Source organism: Passer domesticus, chromosome 37 (assembly GCF_036417665.1).
Source record: "Passer domesticus isolate bPasDom1 chromosome 37, bPasDom1.hap1, whole genome shotgun sequence".
Classification (NCBI taxonomy): domain Eukaryota; kingdom Metazoa; phylum Chordata; class Aves; order Passeriformes; family Passeridae; genus Passer; species Passer domesticus.
Window position 1 is genome coordinate 399,275 of NC_087510.1, and position 22,902 is coordinate 422,176.

The 22,902-nt window shown below is 60.8% G+C and overlaps 1 protein-coding gene across 1 annotated transcript; it reads left to right on the forward strand.

The window, feature by feature from the left end:
- The first annotated feature begins 690 nt into the window (after positions 1-690).
- UBA1 (ubiquitin like modifier activating enzyme 1) lies at positions 691-22,732 on the forward strand. Its single transcript, XM_064402263.1, has 26 exons — positions 691-744; positions 2,393-2,503; positions 3,560-3,618; positions 4,951-5,119; positions 6,124-6,258; positions 6,843-6,949; positions 7,572-7,662; positions 8,097-8,229; positions 8,425-8,522; positions 9,639-9,785; positions 10,584-10,739; positions 11,281-11,391; positions 11,970-12,050; positions 12,504-12,659; positions 13,585-13,750; positions 14,252-14,448; positions 14,825-14,889; positions 15,461-15,656; positions 16,618-16,692; positions 18,157-18,346; positions 19,287-19,375; positions 19,465-19,557; positions 20,343-20,534; positions 21,016-21,117; positions 21,421-21,521; positions 22,427-22,732. Exons 2-26 carry the CDS (start codon positions 2,393-2,395, stop codon positions 22,560-22,562), a joined length of 3,156 nt encoding a protein of 1,051 aa, XP_064258333.1. The 5' UTR covers positions 691-744; the 3' UTR covers positions 22,563-22,732.
- Positions 22,733-22,902: the final 170 nt, after the last annotated feature.

Genomic DNA, 22,902 nt, shown 5'->3' on the forward strand with positions numbered 1-22,902 from the left:
CCGAGGCTCCCCACGCCCCCCCTGGGCTGCTGCAGACCCCCCTCGGGCCCCTGTAGCCCCCTCAGGTCCTCCCCACGGCCCTCTGTGTAGCCCCCTGTGCCTCTGGGGTCCCCCTTAGGCTGCTGTGGGTTCCTGCGTTACTTCAGAGGCCTTCATTTAAATTTTTCTCGGTAGTTCTACAAAGTTGTGCAATTCGGCATGACAGTACGTAAAGTCTTCCGCGGTTTCCTGTGGGCTCTTTAAGCGCTACTAGGAGCCTCTGATGGTCCCCAATGACCCCCCAAAATCCCCCCTTAGGTCCCTATAGCCCCCCCTGGCCCCTATAGCCCCCAGACCCCCCGTACCCACCCACAGCCCCCCGCACTCCGCCCTTTGCAGCCCCGTGTCCCCTCCCGGCCGCCGTCGGGGCGGCGCGAGTCACGCCGTGTCACGAGGCCGCACAGGAGGCGTGGCCTTCCCCATCCGGGGCCCTGCGGCAGGAAAAGGGGCGTGGCCAGCCGGGGCGCGCCCGCCCAATCCTCGCGTCGGGTGAGGCGGGCAGGGAGGGGGCGGGCGGTGGCGGGAGGAGACAACCAATCAGAGCGCGGCGCCGGGCGGTGCCGACCAATGGGAGGGCGCGAGGGGCGGGGCCCCGCGCGCGCAGGGAGGGGGCGGCGGGTGGCAGCGGCCGCGGCCGCCATCTTGTCGCGGAGGAGCCGAGCGGAGCGGGCGGGACCCGGCGGCGGGGCCTGGACAGCGACATTGGTGCGGGGCCGGGGGCGAGCCCGGGGGCCCTCGGGGGTTGCCCCGGGCTGCAGGAGCGCGGGGAGGCGGCCCCGGGGCCGGCGAGTGCGGCCCCGCCTTGGGGGAGCCGGCGCCGGGCCTGAGGGGGCCGGGGGGGAGCCGTGAGGGGGAACCGCCCCCCCCCACACCGGGACCGCAGGGTGGGGAGCGCGGCCGGGACCGTGACCCCCGCTCGGGGATCCCCGGGGATGGGGAGCCCCCCCGGGTGGGACCCCCGGGGATGCGGAGCCCCCCGGTAAATGGGGACCCCCGCAAGGGAGGCCCCGAGGGCGGGATCGCCCCGGGATGGGACCCCCGCGGGCCCCCCGGTGCTGGGAGCGCTCTCGGGGGAGCGGGCGGCGCTGTGCCTGGGTCTGCGGGCTGCTGGTGTGGTCTGATGTCCCTTAGTGCCACCTCGCTGTCCCCAAGTGTCCCTCCCCACCCTTGTGTGCGTCCCTCCGTCCCTGCGTGTCGCCCTGTCCGTGCCTGGTGTCACCAGGGCGGTGACAGCCGATGGGACAGCGCGGGGACTGTGGCACCTGCTGGCCCCGCCCGTGACCCCATTCACCTGGTGTCACCCTCGGTGTCCCCGCTGTCACCTGGTGTCACCCTGCATCACCCTCTCCATCCCTGCGTGTCCCTCGTTGCCACCTCCGGTGTCACCTGGTGTCCCCTCCAGCATCATCCCCTGTCCCCGGTGTCACCTCTCGTCACCCCATGTGTCACTGTGTCCTGTTCAGTGCCACCCTGTGTGTCACCCCCTGCTGTGGGTGACCTCAGGTCCCCACAGATGTCACCTCTTGTCCCCAGCATCACCCTGTGTCACTCCCAGTGTCCCCACTGTCCCCAGCACTGTCCTCGTGTGACCCTGCCTGTCCTCTGTCCCTGTCCCTGAATGTCCAGCTGACCCCTGGCAGTCCCCAAACGTCCAGTTCCCTGCTGTCCCTGTCCCCAGATGTCCCCAGCTGTCCCCTGACCCCATCCTTGTCCCCAGATGTCCCCAGATGTGTCCAGCTCCCCTCTGCCCATGGATATCCCTATCTTCTTTTTGTCCCCAGCTGTCCCTGTGTGTCCCCTGACCTGTCCTTGTCTCCAGGTGTCCCCAGCTGTCCCTTGGCTTGTCCCTGTACCCAGCTGTTATCTAGCTGTCTCCTCAGCCTCACCTTGTCCCCACCTGTCCCCATGTGTAACCTGACCTGTCCCCAACTGTCCCTGTCCCTGACTGTCCCTGTCCTGAGGTGTCCCCAGCTGTTCCCAGCTGTCCCTGACTGTCCCTGTGTCCCTGTCCCCAGCAGTCCCTGACTGTCCCTGTCCCTAGATATCCCCAGCTGTTCCCACCTGTCCCTGAGTGTCCCCAGCAGTCTCTGAGTGTCCCCCTGTCCCTGTCCCCAGCAGTCCCTGACTGTCCCCAGCTGTCTGACTGTCCCCAGCAGTCCCTGACTGTCCCCAGCAGTCCCTGAGTGTCCCCGTGTCCCTGTCCCCAGCTGTCTGACTGTCCCCAGCAGTCCCTGACTGTCCCCAGCTGTCTCTGACTGTCCCCAGCAGTCCCTGACTGTCCCCGTGTCCCTGTCCCCAGCAGTCCCTGAGTGTCCCCAGCAGTCCCTGAGTGTCCCCATGTCCCTGTCCCCAGATGTCCAGCTCCCCGCTGTCGAAGAAGCGCCGCGTCTCTGGGTCAGAGCCACCGACGGGCTCCAGCCGCGCCCCTGCCCCCGCCGTGTCCCCGAGCGTCACCCCCGCCAACGTGAGTGCCACGACCCCTGCCCAGTGCCACCAGCCCTCCTGAGTGCCACCACCCCTGCCCAGTGCCACCGACCCCCTCCTGAGTGCCACCACCCCTGCCGAGTGCCACCACCCCTCCCCAGTGCCACCATCCCCTCCTGAGTGCCACCAACCCTGCCCAGTGCCACCACCCCTCCCCAGTGCCACCGACCCTGCCCAGTGCCACCACCCCTGCCCAGTGCCACCATCCCCTCCTGAGTGCCACCACCCCTGCCCAGTGCCACCACCCCTGCCCAGTGCCACCATCCCCTCCTGAGTGCCACCACCCCTGCCCAGTGCCACCCCCCCTGCCGAGTGCCACCGACCCCCTCCCGAGTGCCACCACCCCTCCTGAGTGCCACCACCCCTGCCCACTGCCACCACCCCTGCCCAGTGCCACCACCCCCTTGGGGACCCTGGAACCCCCACAGGGGCTTTGTCACCCTCTGGGGAGCCCCTGGTGTCATTGTCACCTCTGTGGCGCTCAGAGCTGCTGCTGGGGGCGCGGTGTCACCTGCTGTCACCTGCTGTCACCTGTGGGTCTTGGGGGTGGCGTGTGTCCCTTGATGTCCCTTACTCTGCTCAGAGCCATTTACTGTCCCTTGTGGGGTCCCTCTTTGTCTCGAGGGTGACACTTGTCCCCCAGGTCCCCAGTGTCCCTCCCACCATGGGCAATGTCACCCACGTGGTGTCACCGGTGGGTCTTGGGGGTGACACGTGTCCCTTTGGTCCCCTCAGGGTCACTCTGTTAACGGTGCTTTGGTGACAATTGCTGTCCTTTGCTGTCCCTTTTTTTGTCCTGAGGGTGACATTTGTCCCCCAGGTCCCCAGTGTCCCTTCAACAAGGGGAAGTGTCACCCACAAGGTGTCACCTGCCCAACTGTTGTCACCACAGAGTGACACCACTCTGCCATCCCCTGCCACCCCTTGGGGGTCCTGCTCCCTGTCTCAGGGTGTCACAGCACCCATGGTCACCCCCGGTGTCCCCGTGGTGACACCGCTGTCCCGGTGGTGACACCACTGTCCCCTCTGTCCCCAGGGAATGGCGAAGAACGGGGCCGAGGCCGAGATCGATGAGGGGCTCTACTCCCGCCAGCTGTGAGTGAGGGGGACATGGGGGGGACATTCTGGGGTCCCCAAGGAGAGTTTGGAGTCCCCAAGGAGGGTTTGGGGTCCCCAAGGAGGGTTTGGAGTCCCCAGGGAGGGTTTGGGGTCCCCAAGGGGTTTGGGATCTCCACGGACTTGAGGGGCTCCCTATGGAGTGGGGGAGTCCCCATAGTTTGGGATTTCCCCATGGAGTTGGGGTTCCTTATGGATTTGGGGTCTCCCCATGGATTTGGGGTTTTCCCATAGATTGGGTTTTGTCCTGTGAGCTGTGGGGTCTTCATGGATTTGAGGTTCCTTGTGGATTTGGGGTTTCCCCGTGGATTTGGGATTTCCCCGTGGATTTGGGATTTCCCCATGGATTTGAGGTTCCTTGTGGATTTGGGGTTTCCCCGTGGATTTGGGGTTTCCCCATGGATTTGAGGTTCCTTATGGATTTGGGGTTTCACAATGGATTTGAGGTTCCTTGTGGATTTGGGGTTTCCCCGTGGATTTGGGGTTTCCCCATGGATTTGAGGTTCCTTGTGGATTTGGGGTTTCCCCATAGTTTGGGGTTTGCCCTGTGAGCTGTGGTGTCTCCACAGATTTGGGGATGTGGCGTGGATTGGGGTTTTCTTATAAATTTGGGGTTTTTTATAAGTATGGGGAGTTAAGTGGGGTGCAGTCGAATTGGGGGGGTTCTACAGCCTTGAGGGGTTTCCCCTGAGAGTTTTGGGTTCCCATTGAGATTTTTGGGTTCCGGTTGAGTTCTTTGGCATTTCATTGAGATTTTTGGGGTCTCCATAGAGTGGGCTTCCTTATGGATTTGTGGTTTCTCCAAAGACTTGGGGTTCATTATGGATTTGGGGTTTCCCCATACATTTGGAGTTCTTTATGGGTTTAGAGGGTTTGGGGGATTGGAGTTTCCCCATCAATTTGGGATTTTTTCATGAGTATAGAGAATTAAGCAGGACACACTTGAACTGGGGGGTTCCTCCAAACTTGATGAGTTTCCCCTCTGAGTTTTGAGGTTCTTGGATTCCCATTGAGTTCCTTGGGATCTCATTGAGGCGTTTGGGTTCTCATTGAGGTTTTTTAGGTCCTTAAAGATTGGGGTTCTTTATGGATTTGGGGTTTCCCATAGATTGGGTTTTTTATAGATTTGGGGAGGTCTCATGGATCGGGATTTTCCTATAAAATCGGGATTTTTTTATAAGTATAGACAATTAAGCAGGACACACTTGAATTGGCGGGGTCCTCCAACCTTGACAAGTTTCCCCTGCAAGCTCTGAGTTCCTATGGACATTTTAGGGTTCCCCCTGACAATTTTGGGGTTTTTCCCCCCAGGTACGTGCTGGGCCACGAGGCCATGAAGCGCATGCAGACCTCCAACGTGCTGGTGTCGGGGCTGCGGGGGCTGGGCGTGGAGGTGGCCAAGAACCTGGTGCTGGGGGGGGTCAAATCCGTCACCCTGCACGACCCCCACCCCGCAGCCTGGGCCGACCTGGCCTCCCAGGTGCGTCCTTGGGGGGTTTCCTGGGCTTTTTGGGGTTTTTTTTTACCCTAAATTGTCGTTAATTGCTGCGTTTGGGTGCTGGGGTTTCTTCTGGGTGTGAGGGGATTTTGGAGGGAGGTTTATTGGGGTGGTTTGGGGGGTTTTGGGGTGGTTTGGGGGAATTTGGAGGGATTTTGGGGTGTTCGGGGTTGGTTTTGGGGGTGTTGGGAGCGTGTTGTGGGGATTTTGGGATGTTTCGGGGGAGTCTTGGGGTTGTTTTTGGGGTTTTGGGGTCTTTTGAAGGGTGTTTTAGAGATTTTTAGAGGTTCCAGGCCCCCCTACCCTTCAATTCCCCTCCCCATTTTACCTGCAGGAGGAGGACATGGGGTGTTTTGGGGGTGTTTGGGGTTGTTTCGGGAATGTTTTTGAGGTTGTTTATGGGGTTATTTTGGGGGTGGTTTTGGGGTTGTTTTGGGGATGTTTTTGGGGTAGCTGACCCCTCTTTCCCCCCAGTTCTACCTGCGGGAGGAGAACGGGGGGTGTTTTGGGGATGTTTTTGGGGGTTGTTTTGGGTTGTTTTGGTGGTTGTTTTGGGGATGTTTGGGATTGTTTTGGGGATGTTTTTTCGGGATGTTTTGGACATGTTTTTGGGGTTGTTTTGGGTCTCCTGATCCCTCCTTCCCCCCAGTTCTACCTGTGGGAGGAGGACGTGGGGTGTTTTGGGGATGTTTTTGGGGGGTGTTTTGGGGTGTTTTTGGGGTTGTTTTGGTGGTTTTTTGGAGTTCTTTTGGGGATGTTTTTGGGGTCGTTTTGGGGATGATTTGGGGCTCCTGACCCCTCGTTCCCTCCAGTTCTACCTGCGGGAGGAGGACGCGGGGTGTTCGGGGAATGGTTTTGGGGTTATTTTAGGGATGTTTTGGGTTCTTTTGGGGTTGTTTTGGGGATGTTTTTTCGGGATGTTTTGGGGATGTTTTTGGGGTTGTTTTGGTGTTTTTCTGGGGTTCCTGACCCCTCGTTCCCCCCAGTTCTACCTGCGGGAGGAGGACGTGGGGCGCAGCCGGGCCGAGGCCACGCTGCCGCGCTTGGCCGAGCTCAACTCCTACGTGGCCGTGAGCAGCACCCGGGAGCCGCTGTCCCAGGAGCTGCTGGGCACATTCCAGGTGAGCTGGCACGGCTGTGCCCACCTGGGCACAGGTGTAACCCCCTCAGCTAGGTGTGCCTGTCTGGGGACAGGTGTAACCCCCAGGTGTGCCCACCTGGGGACAGGTGTAACTCTCAGACAGGTGTGCCCACCTGGGCCCGGGTGTAACCCCTAGGTGTGCCCACCTGGGGACAGGTGTAACCCTCTCAACCAGCTGTGCCCAGCTGGGCACAGGTGTAACAGTCAGGTGTGCCCCCTCAGACAGGTGTGCCCACCTGGGCACAGGTGTAACCTCCTCAGCTAGTTGTGCTTTCCTGGGCACAGGTGTAACCCTAAGTCAGGTGTGCCTACCTGGGCACAGGTGTAATACTCAGGTGTGACCCTCAGGCAGGTGTGTCTACCTGGGGACAGGTATAACTCTCAGGTGTCCCTGCCTGGGGACAGATGTAACCCCCTCAGCTAGGTGTGCCCACCTGGGCACAGCTGTTACCCCCAGACAGGTGTGCTGCTTAGGGGGCCAGGTGGCCCAGGTGAGCGAGGTGAATACCCATCTGGGTGCCCAGCTGAGTGCCCAGGTGAGTGCCCAGGTGCCCTGTCCCACAGGTGGTGGTGCTGACCAACTCCCCGCTGGAGGAGCAGCTCTGGGTGGGCGATTTCTGCCACAGCCACGGCATCAAACTGGTGGTGGCCGACACGCGCGGGCTCTTCGGGTGAGAGCCGGGCACGCGGGGCCTTTGGGGTCCCTTTTGGGGTCCCTTTTGGGGTGGGACTTTTGGGGTGCATCCCTTTTGGGGTGGGTGTTTTTTCGGGGGTCCTTCTTGGGGTGGATCCCTTTTGGGATGGGTCTTTTCTGGGGGAGTCTCTTTTGGGATGGGTCCTTTTTGGGGCAGATCTCTTTTGGGATTGGACCCTTTTGGGGCAGATCTCTTTTGGGGTGAGATTTTTTGGGGTGCATCTCTTGGGGTGGGTCCCTTCTGGGTTTATTTTTACGAGGTTCCTTTTTGGTGTGAGGATTTTAGCGTGGAGATTTTATGGTCGACGACTTTTGGGGTGGGATTTTTAGGAGATTCTTTTCTGGGGTGAGATTTTAGGGTGGGCATTTTAGAGCAGATCCCTTCTGGAGTGGGATTTTTAAGGAATTTTTGGGAGGGAAGATTTTAGGACGTTCATTTCTGGGGTGGCATTTTGGGTTGGGATTTTTGAGGTGGGGATTTTAGGATAGATCCCTTTTAGGGGGGAATTTTTAGGAGATTCTTTTCTGGGGTGGCATTTTTGGGGTGGGATTTTAGGGTGGATTCCTTTTGGGGTCCCACACTGACCGCCCCCTCACAGGCAGCTGTTCTGTGACTTTGGGGACGACATGGTGGTGACAGACCCCAACGGGGAGCAGCCCCTCAGTGCCATGGTGTCCATGGTCACCAAGGTACGGGGAGGGGACAGCTCTGGGGTGTCCCCAAGGGTGTGGGGAGGGGACAGCTCTGGGGTGTCCCTGCATGAGTGTCCAGGGATGTTTTGGGGTGTCCTGGTCCCCTCAGCACCCTCTGTGTCCCCCATGTCCCCTCATGGTGCCCCATGTCCCCAGGGCTGTCCTGGGGAGGTTCCTGGGTGTCTCCCCGTGTCCCCTCATGCTGTCCCGTGTCCCCTGACTCTGTCCCATGTCCCCAGGGCTGTCCTGGGGAGGCTCCTGGGTGTCCCCTTCATGTCCCCTGACACTGTCCCATGTCCCCAGGGCTGTCTCAGGGAGGCTCCTGGGTGTCCCCCTCTGTGTCCCCTGACTCTGTCCCGTGTCCCCAGGGCTGTCCTGGGGAGGGTCCTGGGTGTCCCCCCGTGTCCCCTGACTCTGTCCCGTGTCCCCAGGGCTGTCCTGGGGAGGTGACCTGCCTGGACGAGGCGCGTCATGGCTTTGAGACGGGCGACTTCGTCACCTTCACGGAGGTGGAGGGGATGGAGGAGCTGAACCGCTGCGGGCCCGTGGAGATCCGCGTGCTGGGTGAGCCCTGCCCTTGGGGGGCCCTCACCCGGGGGTCCTTTTGGGGTCTCTGAGACTCCTGGGGTCCTTTCTGGGGTCTCTGAGGTACCTGGGGCCCTTTTTTTTGGTCTCTGAGGTACCTGGGGCCCTTTTTGGGGTGCCCCAGACACCTGGATCTGTTTTTGGGGTGCCCTGGTGACACCCCCGTGTCCCCAGGGCCCTACACGTTCAGCATTGGGGACACCAGCAGCTACGGGGACTACGTGCGGGGTGGCATCGTCACCCAGGTCAAGATGCCCAAGCACATCCACTTCGTGAGTGGCACTGGGGGCACTGGGAGGGACTTGGGGGCCAGTGGATTTTACTGGGCTATACTGGGTTGAACTGGGTTATATTGGTTTGTGTTGGGTTGTGCTGGCATGTACTGGGTTATACTGGACTGTACGAGGTTGTCAAGAGCTATATTGTGTTGTACTGGTTTATACTGGTCTATACAGGTTTATACTGGGCTATGCTGGTTTATACTGGTTTGTGCACCATTCTATAGTGGGTTGTACTGATTTATGTTGGGTTACATTAGAGTTACATGAAGCTCTACTGGTTTGAACTGGGTTATACCTTGTTGTGCTGGTTTATACTGGGCTGTGCTGGCGTATACTGGGCTGTAGAGCTTTATACTGGGCTGCACAGGTTTATACTGGTTTACACTGGGGTGTCCCCCCAGGAACGGTTGTGGGATGTGCTTAGAGGGTGCTGGGCTGTTCTGGTTTATACTGGGCTGCACAGGTTTATACTGGTTTACACTGGGGTGTCCTCCCAGGAACGGTTGTGGGATGTGCTTAGAGGGTGCTGGGCTGTTCTGGTTTATACTGGGCTGCACAGGTTTATACTGGTTTACACTGGGGTGTCCTCCCAGGAACGGTTGTGGGATGTGCTTAGAGGGTGCTGGGCTGTTCTGGTTTATACTGGGATGTCGCCTGTCCTTGTCCTGTCCCAGAAACGGTTGCAGGATGCTGGGCTGTACTGGGTTGTACTGGGTTATAGTGGTTTATACTGGGTTATGGTGCTTTATGCTGAGCTCTTGGTGGTTTATACTGGTTTACATTGGGCTGTTTCCTCCAGAAACGGTTGCGGGGCACTGGGCTGTACTGGGTTATACTGGGTTATAGTGGTTTATACTGGGTTGTAGTGGTTTATGCTGGGTTATAATGGTTTATACTGGGCTATAGTGGTTTATACTGAGTTTTGCTGGTTTGTACTGGTTTACACTGGGCTGTCTCCTCCAGAAACAGTTGTGGGATGCACTGGCAGGGTACTGGGGGTACTGGGCTCTACTGGTTTATACTGGGTTAATGGTTTATACTGGGCTATAGTGGTTTATACTGAGCTCTGCTGGTTTGTACTGGTTTACACTGGGCTGTCTCCTCCAGAAACGGTTGCGGGACGCAATGGCCGAGCCCGAGATGATGGTGACGGATTTCGGGAAGGCCGAGAGGCCCTCGATGCTGCACTGGGCGTGGCAGGGCCTGCACCGCTTCCTGCGGCAGCACGGCCGCGCCCCGCGGCCCCGCCACCAGGTGGGGACACCGGGAACACCAGGGGGACAGCAGGGTGTGGGGATACTGGGGACATGGAGGCACCATGACCTGCTCCAACACAGTGTCCCTGGGGCCCTGTCACTAGCTGGTGACACTGGTGACATTGAGGGTGTTGGGGACATGGAGACCACCATGACCTGCCCCATCATGGCCACCCCAGATGGTGACACTGGGGACATTGAGGGTGTTGGGAATATGGAGACCACCATGACCTGCCCCATCATGGCCACCCCAGATGGTGACACTGGGGACATTGAGAGTGTTGGGGACATGGAAGCCACCATGACCTGCCCCATCATGGCCACCCCAGATGGTGACACTGGGGACATTGAGGGTGTTGGGGATATGGAGACCACCACGATCTGCCCCAACACAATGTCCTCGGGCTCCTGGTGACACTGGGGACATTGAGGGTGTTGGGCACCTGGAGGTCACTGTGACCTGTCCCATCATGGCCACCCCCAGGGCGCTGTCACCAGCTGGTGACTCTGGGGACATGGAGATCACAGGGCTCCACTAGAATTTGGGGACATCAGAGGGGTTGGGGATGGTTGGGGCTTGGAGGGACACTGGGGACATGGAGCCACTGGGTCCTGCAGCAACAGGGACCATCATCATGGTCCCATTATCATTTGGGGACACTGGTGGCATCATTTGGGGGTGTCACAGACTGTGGAATGACCTTTGGGGAGGCTGAGGCCACGGAGGCCACCCAGCCCTGCTCGTGGCCCTTCCCTGCTGTCCCCCCCACCGTGTCCCTGTCGTTGTCCCCGGCAGGGTGACGCGGCCGAGGTGGTGGCCCTGACCAAGGAGGTGGCCGCGGGGGCCGAGCTGGACGAGGAGCTGGTGCGGGAATTGGCCTTCCAGGCCACCGGCGACCTGGCCCCGGTCAACGCCTTCATCGGCGGCCTGGCCGCGCAGGAGGTCATGAAGGTACCGTGTCCCTGTGTCCCCAAGGCCACCTGGGGCTGCTGTCCCCGTGTGTCACAGCTGGAGTCGCTCACCGGCCCTGCCTGGGGTACCAGACTCAGTGTGTGTGTTCTGTAGTGTCCCCTGTGTCCCCTGGGTCACTGTGGTGTCCCTGAGGTGTTCACTGGGGTTCTTCTGAGGTCACTGCCTTGTCTTTGTCCTGTCCCTGATGTGTCCTCTGGGTCCTGGCCCTGTCCTTGACACGCTTCCAGGTTCCTCTTCCTGACATGTCTATCAGGGTCCCAGCCCTGTCCCTGACACATCCCCTGAGATGTCCCCAACGTGTCCCCAGCATCCTGTCCCTCATGTGTCCCCTGAGGTCCTGTCCCTGATGTGTCCCTAGGATGTCCCTGATGCATCCCTTGGGATGTCCCTGACAGGTCCCCCAGGATTTCCCTGTCCCTGATGTTTCCCTGGGCTGTCCCTGTCCCTGACTGTCCGTGCACTGTCCCTGACATGTCCCCAAGCTGTCCCTGACTGTCCCCGGGCTGTCCCTGTCCCCCAGGCCGTGTCGGGGAAGTTCACGCCCATCACGCAGTGGCTTTACTTCGACGCACTCGAGTGTCTGCCTGAGGAGAACCGCGACACGCTGCTGACCGAGGAGCAGTGCCGGCCGGTGAGGGGACACCTGGGGACACCTGGGGGGGCTGGGGGACACTGGGGACACCTGGGGGACACCTGAACAGAACCGCGACACGCTGCTGACCGAGGAGCAGTGCCGGCCGGTGAGGGGACCTGGGGACACCTGGGAGGGCTGGGGGACACTGGGGGATGTTGGGAGACACCTGAGGAGCAGTGCTGGCCAGTGAGGGACATCGGGACACCTGGGTGACGCGTGGAGGGGCTGGGGGACACGGGCTGGGGGACACCAGCTGGGAGACACCAGAGCAGCAGTGCCAGCTAGTGAGGGGACACCCCTGGGGGGCTGGGAGACACCAGGGGGGCTGGGGGTGTCACCCCTGGGTGGGTCATCGGTTCGAGGACATTGGTATGGGGATCCCCATTGGTCACCCCGTTGGGGACAGCAGGAGCATTACAGGGTCACGGTGGCCACCCAGCACCCATGGGTGGTCATTCCTTGAGGACATAGCCATGGCTGCTGTCACCCCTGAGTCCCCGTGGTGGCTCTGCAGCCGCAGGGGTGTCCCCTGGCAGTGACACAGCCAGGTGACGCCGGTGTCGCATTGTCCCCAGCGCAACAGCCGCTACGACGGGCAGATCGCCGTGTTCGGGGCTGATCTTCAGGCCAAGCTGGGCGCCCAGAAGTACTTCGTGGTCAGTGTCCCCAATGTCACCATGTCCCCCCTGTGTTCTCCATCGTCTGCAAGCCTCTTGTGCTGTCACCTGTTCCTCAAATGTCACCAAATTTTCCTTCGTGGATTTACCGAGTGTCGCCTCTCCCACACGCACATCTCCAGCCCTCCTGGGCCACCCAAAGTGTCCCCATGTGTCTCTTCAGTGTCCCCCGCTGTCCTCACACGTTTCCTGATTGTTCCTTCAAGTCATCTGCGTGTCCTCAATGTCCCTCGTGTCCCCAACTCTGTTCTAGTGTCCTTGGAGTGTTCCAAAGAGTTCTCTCACCCCCATCCCTTTTCCAACATGTGTCCCCAACCCACCAGGCCACCTCCTGCTGTGTCCCTACATGTCCCCACCTCTGTCCCCACATGTTCCCAACCCTGTGGGCCACCTCGTGCTCTGTCCCCACGTGTCCCCACATGTCCCCGGCAGGTGGGAGCGGGGGCCATTGGCTGCGAGCTGCTCAAGAACTTCGCCATGGTGGGCCTGGGCTGTGGCCCCGAGGGCAGCGTCACCGTCACTGACATGGACACCATCGAGAAGTCCAACCTCAACCGCCAGTTCCTCTTCCGGCCGTGGGACGTCACGGTGAGGGCTGGGAGTGACCAGAGCGTTGGCCAACGTTGGGTTGGCTGCACCAGGCTGGAGTGGGTGGGGAGGGAGGAGTTACAGGGACAATGAGGGGCAGAGTTCGGGGGGGTCTGGAGGGGCAGAGCCAATGGAGGTTGGCCAACCACCCTTAAAATGGCTACCATCGAGTTGGCCAAGGTCAGTCGTGAGTTTTGTGCTTAACGTCAGTGGTTGAGTGTCACGCTCAATGTCAACACTTAAGTTTCTTAGCCAATGTCAATGGTTGAGTTTCGTGCTCAACATCAGCAGTTGATTTTTTTGGCCAATGATGCCTTTAGAGTTTGTTGGCCAACGTCAACAGTTGAGTTTCTTGGTCAGTGTTTCAGGTTGAGTTTTGTGCTTGTTAGTTTCTTGGCCAACATCGACAATCAAGTTTCGTGCTCGATATCGACTGTTGAGTTTCTTTGCTAGCATCAACGGTTGAATTTCTCGGTCAACATCAATGATTGAGTTTTGTGCTCAACGTTAATGGTTGAGTTTTTTGGCCACCATCAACAACTGAGTTTTGTTCTCAATGTCAACAATTTATTTTCCTGGTTAATACTAATGGTTGAGTTTGGTGCTCAACATCAACAGTTGGGTATCTTGGTCAACATCAACGGTTCAATTACTTGTTGAACATCAGCGATTGATTTTCCTGATTAATGTCAATGATTACGTTTTTGCTCAACATCAACAGTTGAGTTTCTTGGCCAACACCAATGGTTGAGTTTCTTGGCCAACATCAATGATTTAATTTTGTGGTCAACGTCAACAGTTGAGTTTCTTGGCCAACATCACCGATTGAGTTCCTGACATGTGTCATTGTGTTAGGAAAGGGGCGTGGCCTACAAGGGCGTGTCCCAAGGGGCGTGGCTCTCATCCCAGCTCTCCCCACCCACAGAAGCTGAAGTCGGAGCGGGCGGCGGCGGCGGCGCGGGAGATGAACCCGGCGCTGCGCGTCAGCAGCCGCACCGACCGCGTGGGCCCCGACACCGAGCGCGTCTACGACGACGACTTCTTCGAGGGGCTGGACGGCGTGGCCAACGCGCTGGACAACGTGGATGCACGTGAGCACGGGGGGTGGGGGCTGCAGAGACCTCTGGGGGTGCTGAGAGGACCCTTGGGGGGCTATGGGGACCCTTGGGGGGCTGGAGAGACCCTTGGGAAGCTGTGGGGAGTCTTGGGGGGCTATGGAGACCCTTGGGGGTCTATGGAGATCCTTGGGGGGCTATGGGGACTCTTGGGGGGCTATGGGGACCCTTAGAGGGCTATGGGGACCCTTAGAGGGCTATAGGGATTTTTGGGGGCTATGGGGACTCTTGGAGGGCTGTGGGACCCTTGGGGGACTGAGGGAGCCTTGGGGGGCTACCCCATAGCCCCTGCTTATGCCCCATATTTGAGAGTGCCCTATATTTGGATGCCCCATATCCCCCAGAGATCTTAGGCAGCATGTACTGTGGGATGTCCCATATCTGGGGGTGCCCCATAGACCCTGAGGGTGCCCTGTACCCCTTGGGGTGCCCCACACCCCCTGGCCTGCCCCATAACTGCCCCCCACCCCCGGGCAGGGCTGTACATGGACCGGCGCTGCGTTTATTACCGGAAGCCGCTGCTGGAGTCGGGCACGCTGGGCACCAAGGGCAACGTGCAGGTGGTGATCCCGTTCCTGAGCGAGTCCTACAGCTCCAGCCAGGACCCCCCCGAGAAGGCCATTCCCATCTGCACCCTCAAGAACTTCCCCAACGCCATCGAGCACACGCTGCAGGTGCGTCCAGGTGTGCCCAGGGGCACCTGGCGGGTGTGGGGGGCACCTGGTGTGCCCGGCTGGAGGGTGCCCACATGTCCTTTGGGGGGTTCCACATGGTTGGGTGGTGTTTGAGGGGTCCTGGAGAGCACAGGGATCTGTTTTGGGACATCCCAGACCCTGGGCTCCCTCCTTTGTGGGATTCTGGATCTGGGGTTCTGTTTTGGGGGATCCTGAACAATGGAGTCCCCATTTTGGGGAGTCGTGGACACCTGGTTCCCCAGTTTTGGTGTGTCTTGGGCACTACAATTCCTGTTTTGGGGTGTCCTGGCACTGCAGTCCCTGTTTTGGGGTGCCCTTGGTGCCAAGACCCCCCAGTGACACCCCCTTGTTGCAGTGGGCGCGTGACGAGTTCGAGGGGCTCTTCAAGCAGCCGGCCGAGAACGTGAACCAGTACCTGATGTGAGTGTGGGGCACGGGCACCCCAAATCCCAGTGGACCCCAAGTTCCTGGAGCGCACGCTGCGCCTGGCAGGGACCCCTGTGACCCCCCTAACGCTTGCACCCCTTTTTCCCCAGGGACCCCAAGTTCCTGGAGCAGATGTATCCCCATAACTCCTGTGCCCCCCCTAACCCCTGCACCCCCTTTCTCCCCCCAGGGACCCCAAGTTCCTGGAGCAGACCCTGGTCTGTTTGGGATCCCCCTAACCCCTGCACCCCTTTCTCCCCCCAGGGACCCCAAGTTCCTGGAGCAGACCCTGGTCTGTTTGGGATCCCCCTAACCCCCTGTACCCCCTTTTTCCCCCCAGGGACCCCAAGTTCCTGGAGCAGACCCTGGTCTGTTTGGGATCCCCCTAACCCCCTGTACCCCCTTTTTCCCCCCAGGGACCCCAAGTTCCTGGAGGAGACCCTGGTCTGTTTGGGATCCCCCTAACCCCTGCACCCCTTTCTCCCCCCAGGGACCCCAAGTTCCTGGAGCAGACCCTGGTCTGTTTGGGATCCCCCTAACCCCCTGTACCCCCTTTTTCCCCCAGGGACCCCAAGTTCCTGGAGCGCACCCTGCGCCTGGCGGGCACGCAGCCGCTGGAGGTGCTGGAGGCCGTGCAGCGCAGCCTGGTCAGCGACCGGCCCCGCGCCTGGCCCGACTGCGTGGCCTGGGCCTGCCGGCACTGGCACCGCCAGTACAGCAACAACATCCGCCAGCTGCTGCACAACTTCCCCCCGGGACAGGTGGGACAGCCCCATTAACTCGTTAGTTAATTAATGATATCAGTAGTCCTGATTAATTACCCTATTAACCCTATTAGTTACCTCGTTTACCCCCATTGCATCATTTATCCCAATCTCATTTACCCCAATATCCACCAGCTGCTGCACAATTTTCTCCTGGGACAGGTGGGACAGCATTAATTACCTTATTAACTTAATTAATGGCATTATGAGCCCTGATTAATTACCCTATTAACTCCATTAGTTACCTTATTTATCCCCATTGCTTCATTTACCCCAATCTCATTTACCCCAATATCCACCAGCTGCTGCACAACTTCCCCCCGAGACAGGTGGGCACCTGTAACTAACCTGATTAATTACCTTGTTAGCCCTGATTAATTACCCTATTAACTCCATTAGTTACCTTATTTACCCCCATTGCTTCATTTACCCCAATATCCGCCAGTTGGTGCACAACTTCCCCCGGAACAGGTGGGAAAGCCTCATCAACTTGTTAGTTAATTAATGATGTCATTAGTCCTGATTGATTACCCTATTAACCCCATTAGTTCCTCATTTACCCCAGTCAATTACCTCATTTACCCCAACATCCGCCAGCTGCTGCACAGCCTCCCCCTGGGACAGGTGGGACTGTCTTAATTAACGCATTAATTTATTAATTACATTGTTAGCCCTGATTAATTATCACATAAACCCCATTAATGACCTTATTTACCCCCTTCCTTCATTTACTCCAACACCTATTAATGAATTACTTCATTAACACCCGTTACCTTGTTAACCCTATTAATTATTTCATTTGCCCCAACATCCATCAAGATAGGGGAGCACCCCTTGATTATCTCATTAATCTAATTAATGCATTTTTAACCTAAACAATTGGCTCGGTAACTCCAATTAATAACTCATTAACCTCAATTAATGACCTCATTAACCCAAATTTTCTGTCTCCCCCTAGAAAACGAACTCGGGGACCCTGTTCTGGTCGGGGCCCAAGCGCTGCCCCCACCCCCTCGTGTTCGACCCCGACAACGTGAGTGGGGTCACCTGGGGAGGGGACCTCACCTGTGTCACCTGGGGAGGGGACCTCACCTGTGTCACCTGGGGAGGGGACCTCACCTGGGTCACCTGGGGAGGGGCAGGGTCACCTGTGTCACCTGCAGGAGGGGCTTGGTCACCTGTGTCACCTGGGGGACCTCACCTGTGTCACCTGGGGAGGGGCAGGGTCACCTGTGTCACCTGGGGAGGGGACCTCACCTGTGTCACCTGGGGGACCTCGCCTGTGTCACCTGGGGAGGGGACCTCACCTGTGTCACCTGGGGGACCTCACCTGTGCCCCTCTGGGTGCCACCTGTGCTCTGTGGGTGCTCCATGAGTGCCACTCCGTCCCCTCTGAGTGCCACACTGCCACCTTTAGTTGTCACTCATCAGCTCTGGGTGTCACCTGTCACTCTTCAGTGCCGCCTTCATCCCCTTTGGTGCAGCACTGTTACTGTTAGGTGTCACCTTGCCCCTGTTGGTGCCACCTGCACCCCTCTGGGTGCCCCCCATGCCCCATGGCTGCCCCCTGTGCCCCTCTGAGTGCCACCTGCCCCCCATGGGTGCCACCCATGCCCCTCTGGGTGCCACCTGTGCCTCTCTAAGTGCCACACCCACCCTGTGGGTGCCATCTGTGCCTCTCTGAGTGTTACCTGTGCTCCTCTGGGTGCCACCTGCCCCCCTCTGGGTGCCATCCCTGCCCCTCTGAGTGCCACCTGCCCCACATGGGTTTCACCCTGTGCCACTCTGAGTGCCACCTGTGTCCCATGGGTGCCCCCTGTGCCCCTCTGAGTGCCACCTGTGCCCACCGTGGGTGCCACCCATGCCCCTCTGGGTGCCACCTCTGCCTCTCTAAGTGCCACCCCCGCCCTGTGGGTGCCATCTGTGCCTCTCTGAGTGTCACCTGTGCCCCTCTGGGTGCCAGCTGTGCCCCTTGGGTGCCACCTGTGCCACTCTGGGTGCCACCTGCCCACCGTGGATGCCACCCGTGCCACTCTGGGTGCCACCTGTACCACTCTGGGTGCCATCCCTGCCCCTCTGGGTGCCACCTGTGCCCACCGTGGGTGCCACCCATGCCCCTCTGGGTGCCACCTCTGCCTAAGTGCCACCCCCGCCCTGTGGGTGCCATCTGTGCCTCTCTGAGTGTCACCTGTGCCCCTCTGGGTGCCAGCTGTGCCCCTTGGGTGCCACCTGTGCCACTCTGGGTGCCACCTGCCCACCGTGGATGCCACCCGTGCCACTCTGGGTGCCACCTGTACCACTCTGGGTGCCATCCCTGCCTCTCTGGGTGCCACCTGCCCCCCGTGGGTGCTACCTCTGCCTCTCTATGTGCCACCCCCGCCCTGTGGGTGCCACCTGTGCCCCTCTGGGTGCCACCCATGCCCCTGTGGGTGCCATGTGCCCCCCGTGGGTGCCAGCCGTGCCCCTCTGGGTGCCAGCTGTGCCCCGCGTCCCCCAGCCCCTGCACCTGGACTACGTGGTGGCGGCGGCGAACCTGTTTGCGCAGAGCTACGGCATCGCGGGCTCGCGGGACCGGGCGGCCGTGGCCGAGCTGCTGCGGCACGTCCGCGTGCCGCCCTTCGCGCCCAAGGCCGGCGTGCGCATCCACGTGTCCGACCAGGAGCTGCAGAGCGCCAGCGCCGCGCTGGGTGCGCCGCGGGGCACCGGGAGAGGGGCTGGAGGCACCGGGAGAGGGACTGGGGCACTGGAGTGTACTGGGAGAGGGACTGGGGGCACTGGGAGAGGGGATGGGGGCTCTGGGAGAGGGGATGGGGGCACCGGGAGAGGGACTGGGGGCACTGGGAGAGGGACTGGGGGCACCGGGAGAGGGACTGGGGCACTGGAGTGTACTGGGAGAGGGACTGGGGGCACTGGGAGAGGGGATGGGGGCTCTGGGAGAGGGGATGGGGGCACTGGGAGAGGGGATGGGGGCACTGGGAGAGGGACTGGGGGCACCGGGAGAGGGACTGGGGGCACCGGGAGAGGGGATGGGGGCTCTGGGAGAGGGGATGGGGGCTCTGGGAGAGGGGATGGGGGCACTGGGAGAGGGGATGGGGGCTCTGGGAGAGGGGATGGGGGCACTGGGAGAGGGGATGGGGGCACTGGGAGAGGGGCTGGGGTGCTAGGAGCACTGGGAGAAGGGCATGGGGGCACTGGGGGGCACCAGGAGAGGGCATGGGGGTGTTGGGAGAGGGGGAGAGAGGATGTGGGCACTGGGAAAACGGGGAGAGGGGATGGAGGTGCTGGGAGAGGGACTGGGGGCACTGGGAGAGGGGATGGGGGCACTGGGAGAACTGGGAGAGAGGATGGGGGCACTGGGAGAGGGACTGGGAGAACTGGGAGAGGGGATGGGGGTACTGAGAGAGGAACTGGGGGTTACTGGGGGGACTGGGAACACTGGGTGAGGGACTGGGGATGTTGGGAGAGGGGCTAGGGGCACTGGGGAGCTGCCAGTGCCACACTGGGGGAGCTTTGAATGCCACTGTGGGTGAGGGGCTGGGGGTCCCACAGGTGCCGTGGGGGTGCCAGGGGGGTCCCACGGGTGCCAGGGGCTGCGGGGGTCTCACGTGTGCCCCTCCCTCCCCACAGATGACGGGCGCCTGGAGGAGCTGAAGGCGTCGCTGCCCAGCCCCGAGGAGCTCCCGGGGTTCAGGATGTTCCCCATCGACTTCGAGAAGGTGGGTGCTGCCCCCCCAAGTGCCCCCCACCCACCCCTGGGTGCCCCCTGCCCCCCTGGGTGCCCTCACCCCTCCCTGGCTGTCCCCAGGACGATGACACCAATTTCCACATGGATTTCATCGTGGCCGCCTCCAACCTGCGGGCAGAGAACTACGACATCCCCCCGGCCGACCGCCACAAGGTGGGCACTGGGAGCACTGGGCAGGGGCTGGAGGATACTGGGAGGGCACTGGGAGCACTGGGGAGGGGCTGGAGGATACTGGGAGGGCACTGGGAGCACTGGGCAGGGGCTGGAGGATACTGGGAGGGCACTGGGGAGGGGCTGGAGGATACTGGGGGACACTGGGAGGGCACTGGGAGCACTGGGGAGGGCCTGGAGGATGCTGGGGGACACTGGGGAGGGCACTGGAGGGTACTGGGGGACACTGTGGGGGCAGCAATATCACTGCAGATGAGAGGCTGGGAGCACTGGGGACACTGGGAGTGCTGGAGGGCTGCTAATGCCACATTGGGTGAGGGTCTGGGGGGACCTATGGGGCTGTTGCGGGGCGTTAAGGGTGCTATGAGGTTTTTATGGGTGCTGGGGGTGTTACAGGGGTTGTTATGGGGTGCTGGGTGTGTTATGTGGGTTGTTATGGGGTGCTGGGGGTTTTTTATGGGGTTATTATGGGTGCTAGGGGGTGCTTTGTGGTGTTCCAGGGGTTATGGGGTGCTGTGGGGTTTTTATGGGTGCTGGCGGGTGCTTTAGGGTATTTCAGGGGTTATTATGGGGTGCTGGGGGATTTTTATGGGTGCTGGCGGGTGCTTTAGGATATTCCAGGGATTATTCTGGGATGTGTGGGGCACACACAGAGCCCATATGGACCCTGCAGTTACTGTGAGGCCCTGGGGGTTCTGTGGGACATTCAGGCTGGTTTTTGGGGCCATCCCCCAAACCCTAAATCCCTTTTTTTTTTGTGTTCCCAGAGCAAACTGATCGCAGGGAAGATCATCCCGGCCATCGCCACCACCACGGCGGCCGTGGTGGGCCTGGCGTGCCTGGAGCTCTTCAAGCTGGTGCAGGGGCACCGCCGGCTGAGCTCCTACAAGAACGCCTTCCTCAACCTGGCGCTGCCCTTCGTGGGCTTCTCCGAGCCCCTCGCCTGCCCCCGCAACAAGGTGGGCACTGCCAGGGCCAGGGGGCAAGAGCACGGCGGGGTGGGGGCACCAGGGGCAAGGCCAGAGGGGGTTTGGGGTCACAGTGGGGCTGGGGGTGTGGGGAGAGGGGATTTGGGGTCATAGTGGGGCCAGGGGTCCCTTCCAGAGGGGATTTGGGGTCGCAGTGGGGCTGGGGGTCACTCCCAGCAGGGATTTGGGGTCGCAGTGGGGCTGGGGGTCACTCCCAGCGGGGATTTGGGGTCACAGTGGGGCTGGGGTCACTCCCAGCAGGGATTTGGGGTTGCAGTGAACTGGGGGTCACTCCCAGCAGGGATTTGGGGTCGCAGTGGGGCTGGGGGTCACTCCCAGCAGGGATTTGGGGTTGCAGTGGGGCTGGGGGTCACTCCCAGCAGGGATTTGGGGTCGCAGTGGGGCTGGGGGTCACTCCCAGTGGGGATTTGGGGTCCCCCCGTGGCTCTGACCGTCCCCACCGTGTCCCCAGTACTACGAGGTGGAGTGGACGCTGTGGGACCGGTTCGAGGTGCAGGGGCTGCAGCCTGACGGGCAGGAGATGACCCTGCGCCAGTTCCTCGCCTACTTCAAGGTACTGGGAGGGACTGGGAGGAACTGGGAGGGACTGGGAGGGGGGCCGGGGACAGCTGAGGCACCCCAACCAAGAGGGGAGTGCTGGGAAATGGGGAAAGGTCAAACCCCTGTGGTGGCCCATGTCCCCAAGCCCCACTGACCCCATGGTGACCAATGTCCTCAAGCCTCACTGACCCCTGTGGTGGCCTATGTCCCCAAGGCCATGGGTGCCCCATGGTGGCCAATGTCCCCAGGGCTGCAGGGTTCCCGTGGTGGCCGCTGTCCCCCAGCCCCGCTGAGCCCTGTCCCCGTGTCCCCACAGAAGGAGCACCGGCTGGAGATCACCATGCTGTCCCAGGGCGTGTCCATGCTCTACTCCTTCTTCATGCCGGCCGCCAAGCTGCGCGAGCGCCACGACCAACCGTAGGGACACTGGGGACATGGGGACACGGGGGGACATGGGTGGGGTCCAGGGCACTGCTGGAGGAAGGGCACAGCCCATGGCAGGGACGTGTCCTGGGGACAAGAACGCAGCCCTGTGGTGGGGGGACATGTCCCAGGGGTGGGGACAGGGTGTGGCCATGTCCCCTCCCTGTGTGTGCCCATCCCCTTTGGGTGTGCCCTGGGAGTCCTTGTGTCCCCTCTTGTCCCCAGAGGATGATCTCTGCCACGTGTCCCTGCCGTGTCACCCTCCTATGACAGAGACCATGCCACGTGTTCTGACACCTCTCTGCCATGTCCCCCCAGGATGATCCATGCCACGTGTCCCTGTTATGTCCCCCTGTCCCTGCAGGATGACAGAGGCCATGCCCTGTGTCCCTGCCATGTCCCCCACGTCCCCTGTCCCCACAGGATGACTGTGCCCCCTGTCCCTGCCATGTCCACTGTCCCCACAAGATAACAGTATCCTCTGTCTCTGCCATGTCCCCCACGTCCCCACAGGATTACAGAGACCGTACCCCCTGTCCCTGCCACGTCCCCTGTCCCTGCAGGATGACAGTGCCCTCTGTCTCTGCCATGTCCCCCATGTCCCCCACATCCCCACAGGATGACAGTGCCCTCTGTCTCTGTCACGTCCCCCATGTCCCCTGTCCCCACAGGATGACTGTGCCCCCTGTCCCTGCCATGTCCCCCACATCCCCACAGGATTACAGAGACCATACCCCCTGTCCCTGCTGTGTCCCCTGTCCCTGAGGGATGGCAGTACCCTCTGTCACGTCCCCCATGTCCCCTGTCCCCACAGGATGACAGTACCCTCTGTCTCTGTCATGTCCCCCACATCCCCTGCCCCTGAAGGGTGACAGAGGCCGTGTCCCCTGTCCCCGCAGGATGACAGAGATCGTGACGCGGGTGTCCAAGAAGAAGCTGGGCCGCCACGTCAAGGCGCTGGTGTTCGAGCTGTGCTGCAACGACGACAGCGACGCCGACATCGAGGTGCCCTACGTGCGCTACACCATCCGCTAGGGGGCGCCCGGCCACGCCCCCGCCCGGCCACGCCCCTGCACAGGCCACGCCCCGTCACGCCCCGCCCCTCTCCCATAGTCGTTGTTGTGTCGGCCCCGCCCCCTGGGTGGGGGCGGGGTCTGGGGGCGGGGCGAGGGCCCCGCCCAATAAACATAGACCTTGGCAAAAAGGGGGCGTGTCTGAGTCACGTGGTTCTGGCACGGCCTGCACGTGACAGCGGTGACAATAGACCCCATGATGGCACTGGTGTGGCTGGCATGTGACAGCAGTGACAAATGACCCTGCAGTGTGACTGGCATGGCCAGCGCGTGACAGCAGTGACAGATGACCCCGTGGTGGC

Coding starts and splice junctions, on each gene's coding strand:
- UBA1 (XM_064402263.1), top strand. CDS start 2,393: ATGTCCAGCTCCCCGCTGTCGAAGAAGCGCCGCGTCTCTGGGTCAGAG. Junction 7,663..8,096: donor TGGTGTCCATGGTCACCAAG/GTACGGGGAGGG, acceptor CCGTGTCCCCAG/GGCTGTCCTGGGGAGGTGAC. Junction 15,657..16,617: donor ACAACTTCCCCCCGGGACAG/GTGGGACAGCCC, acceptor GTCTCCCCCTAG/AAAACGAACTCGGGGACCCT.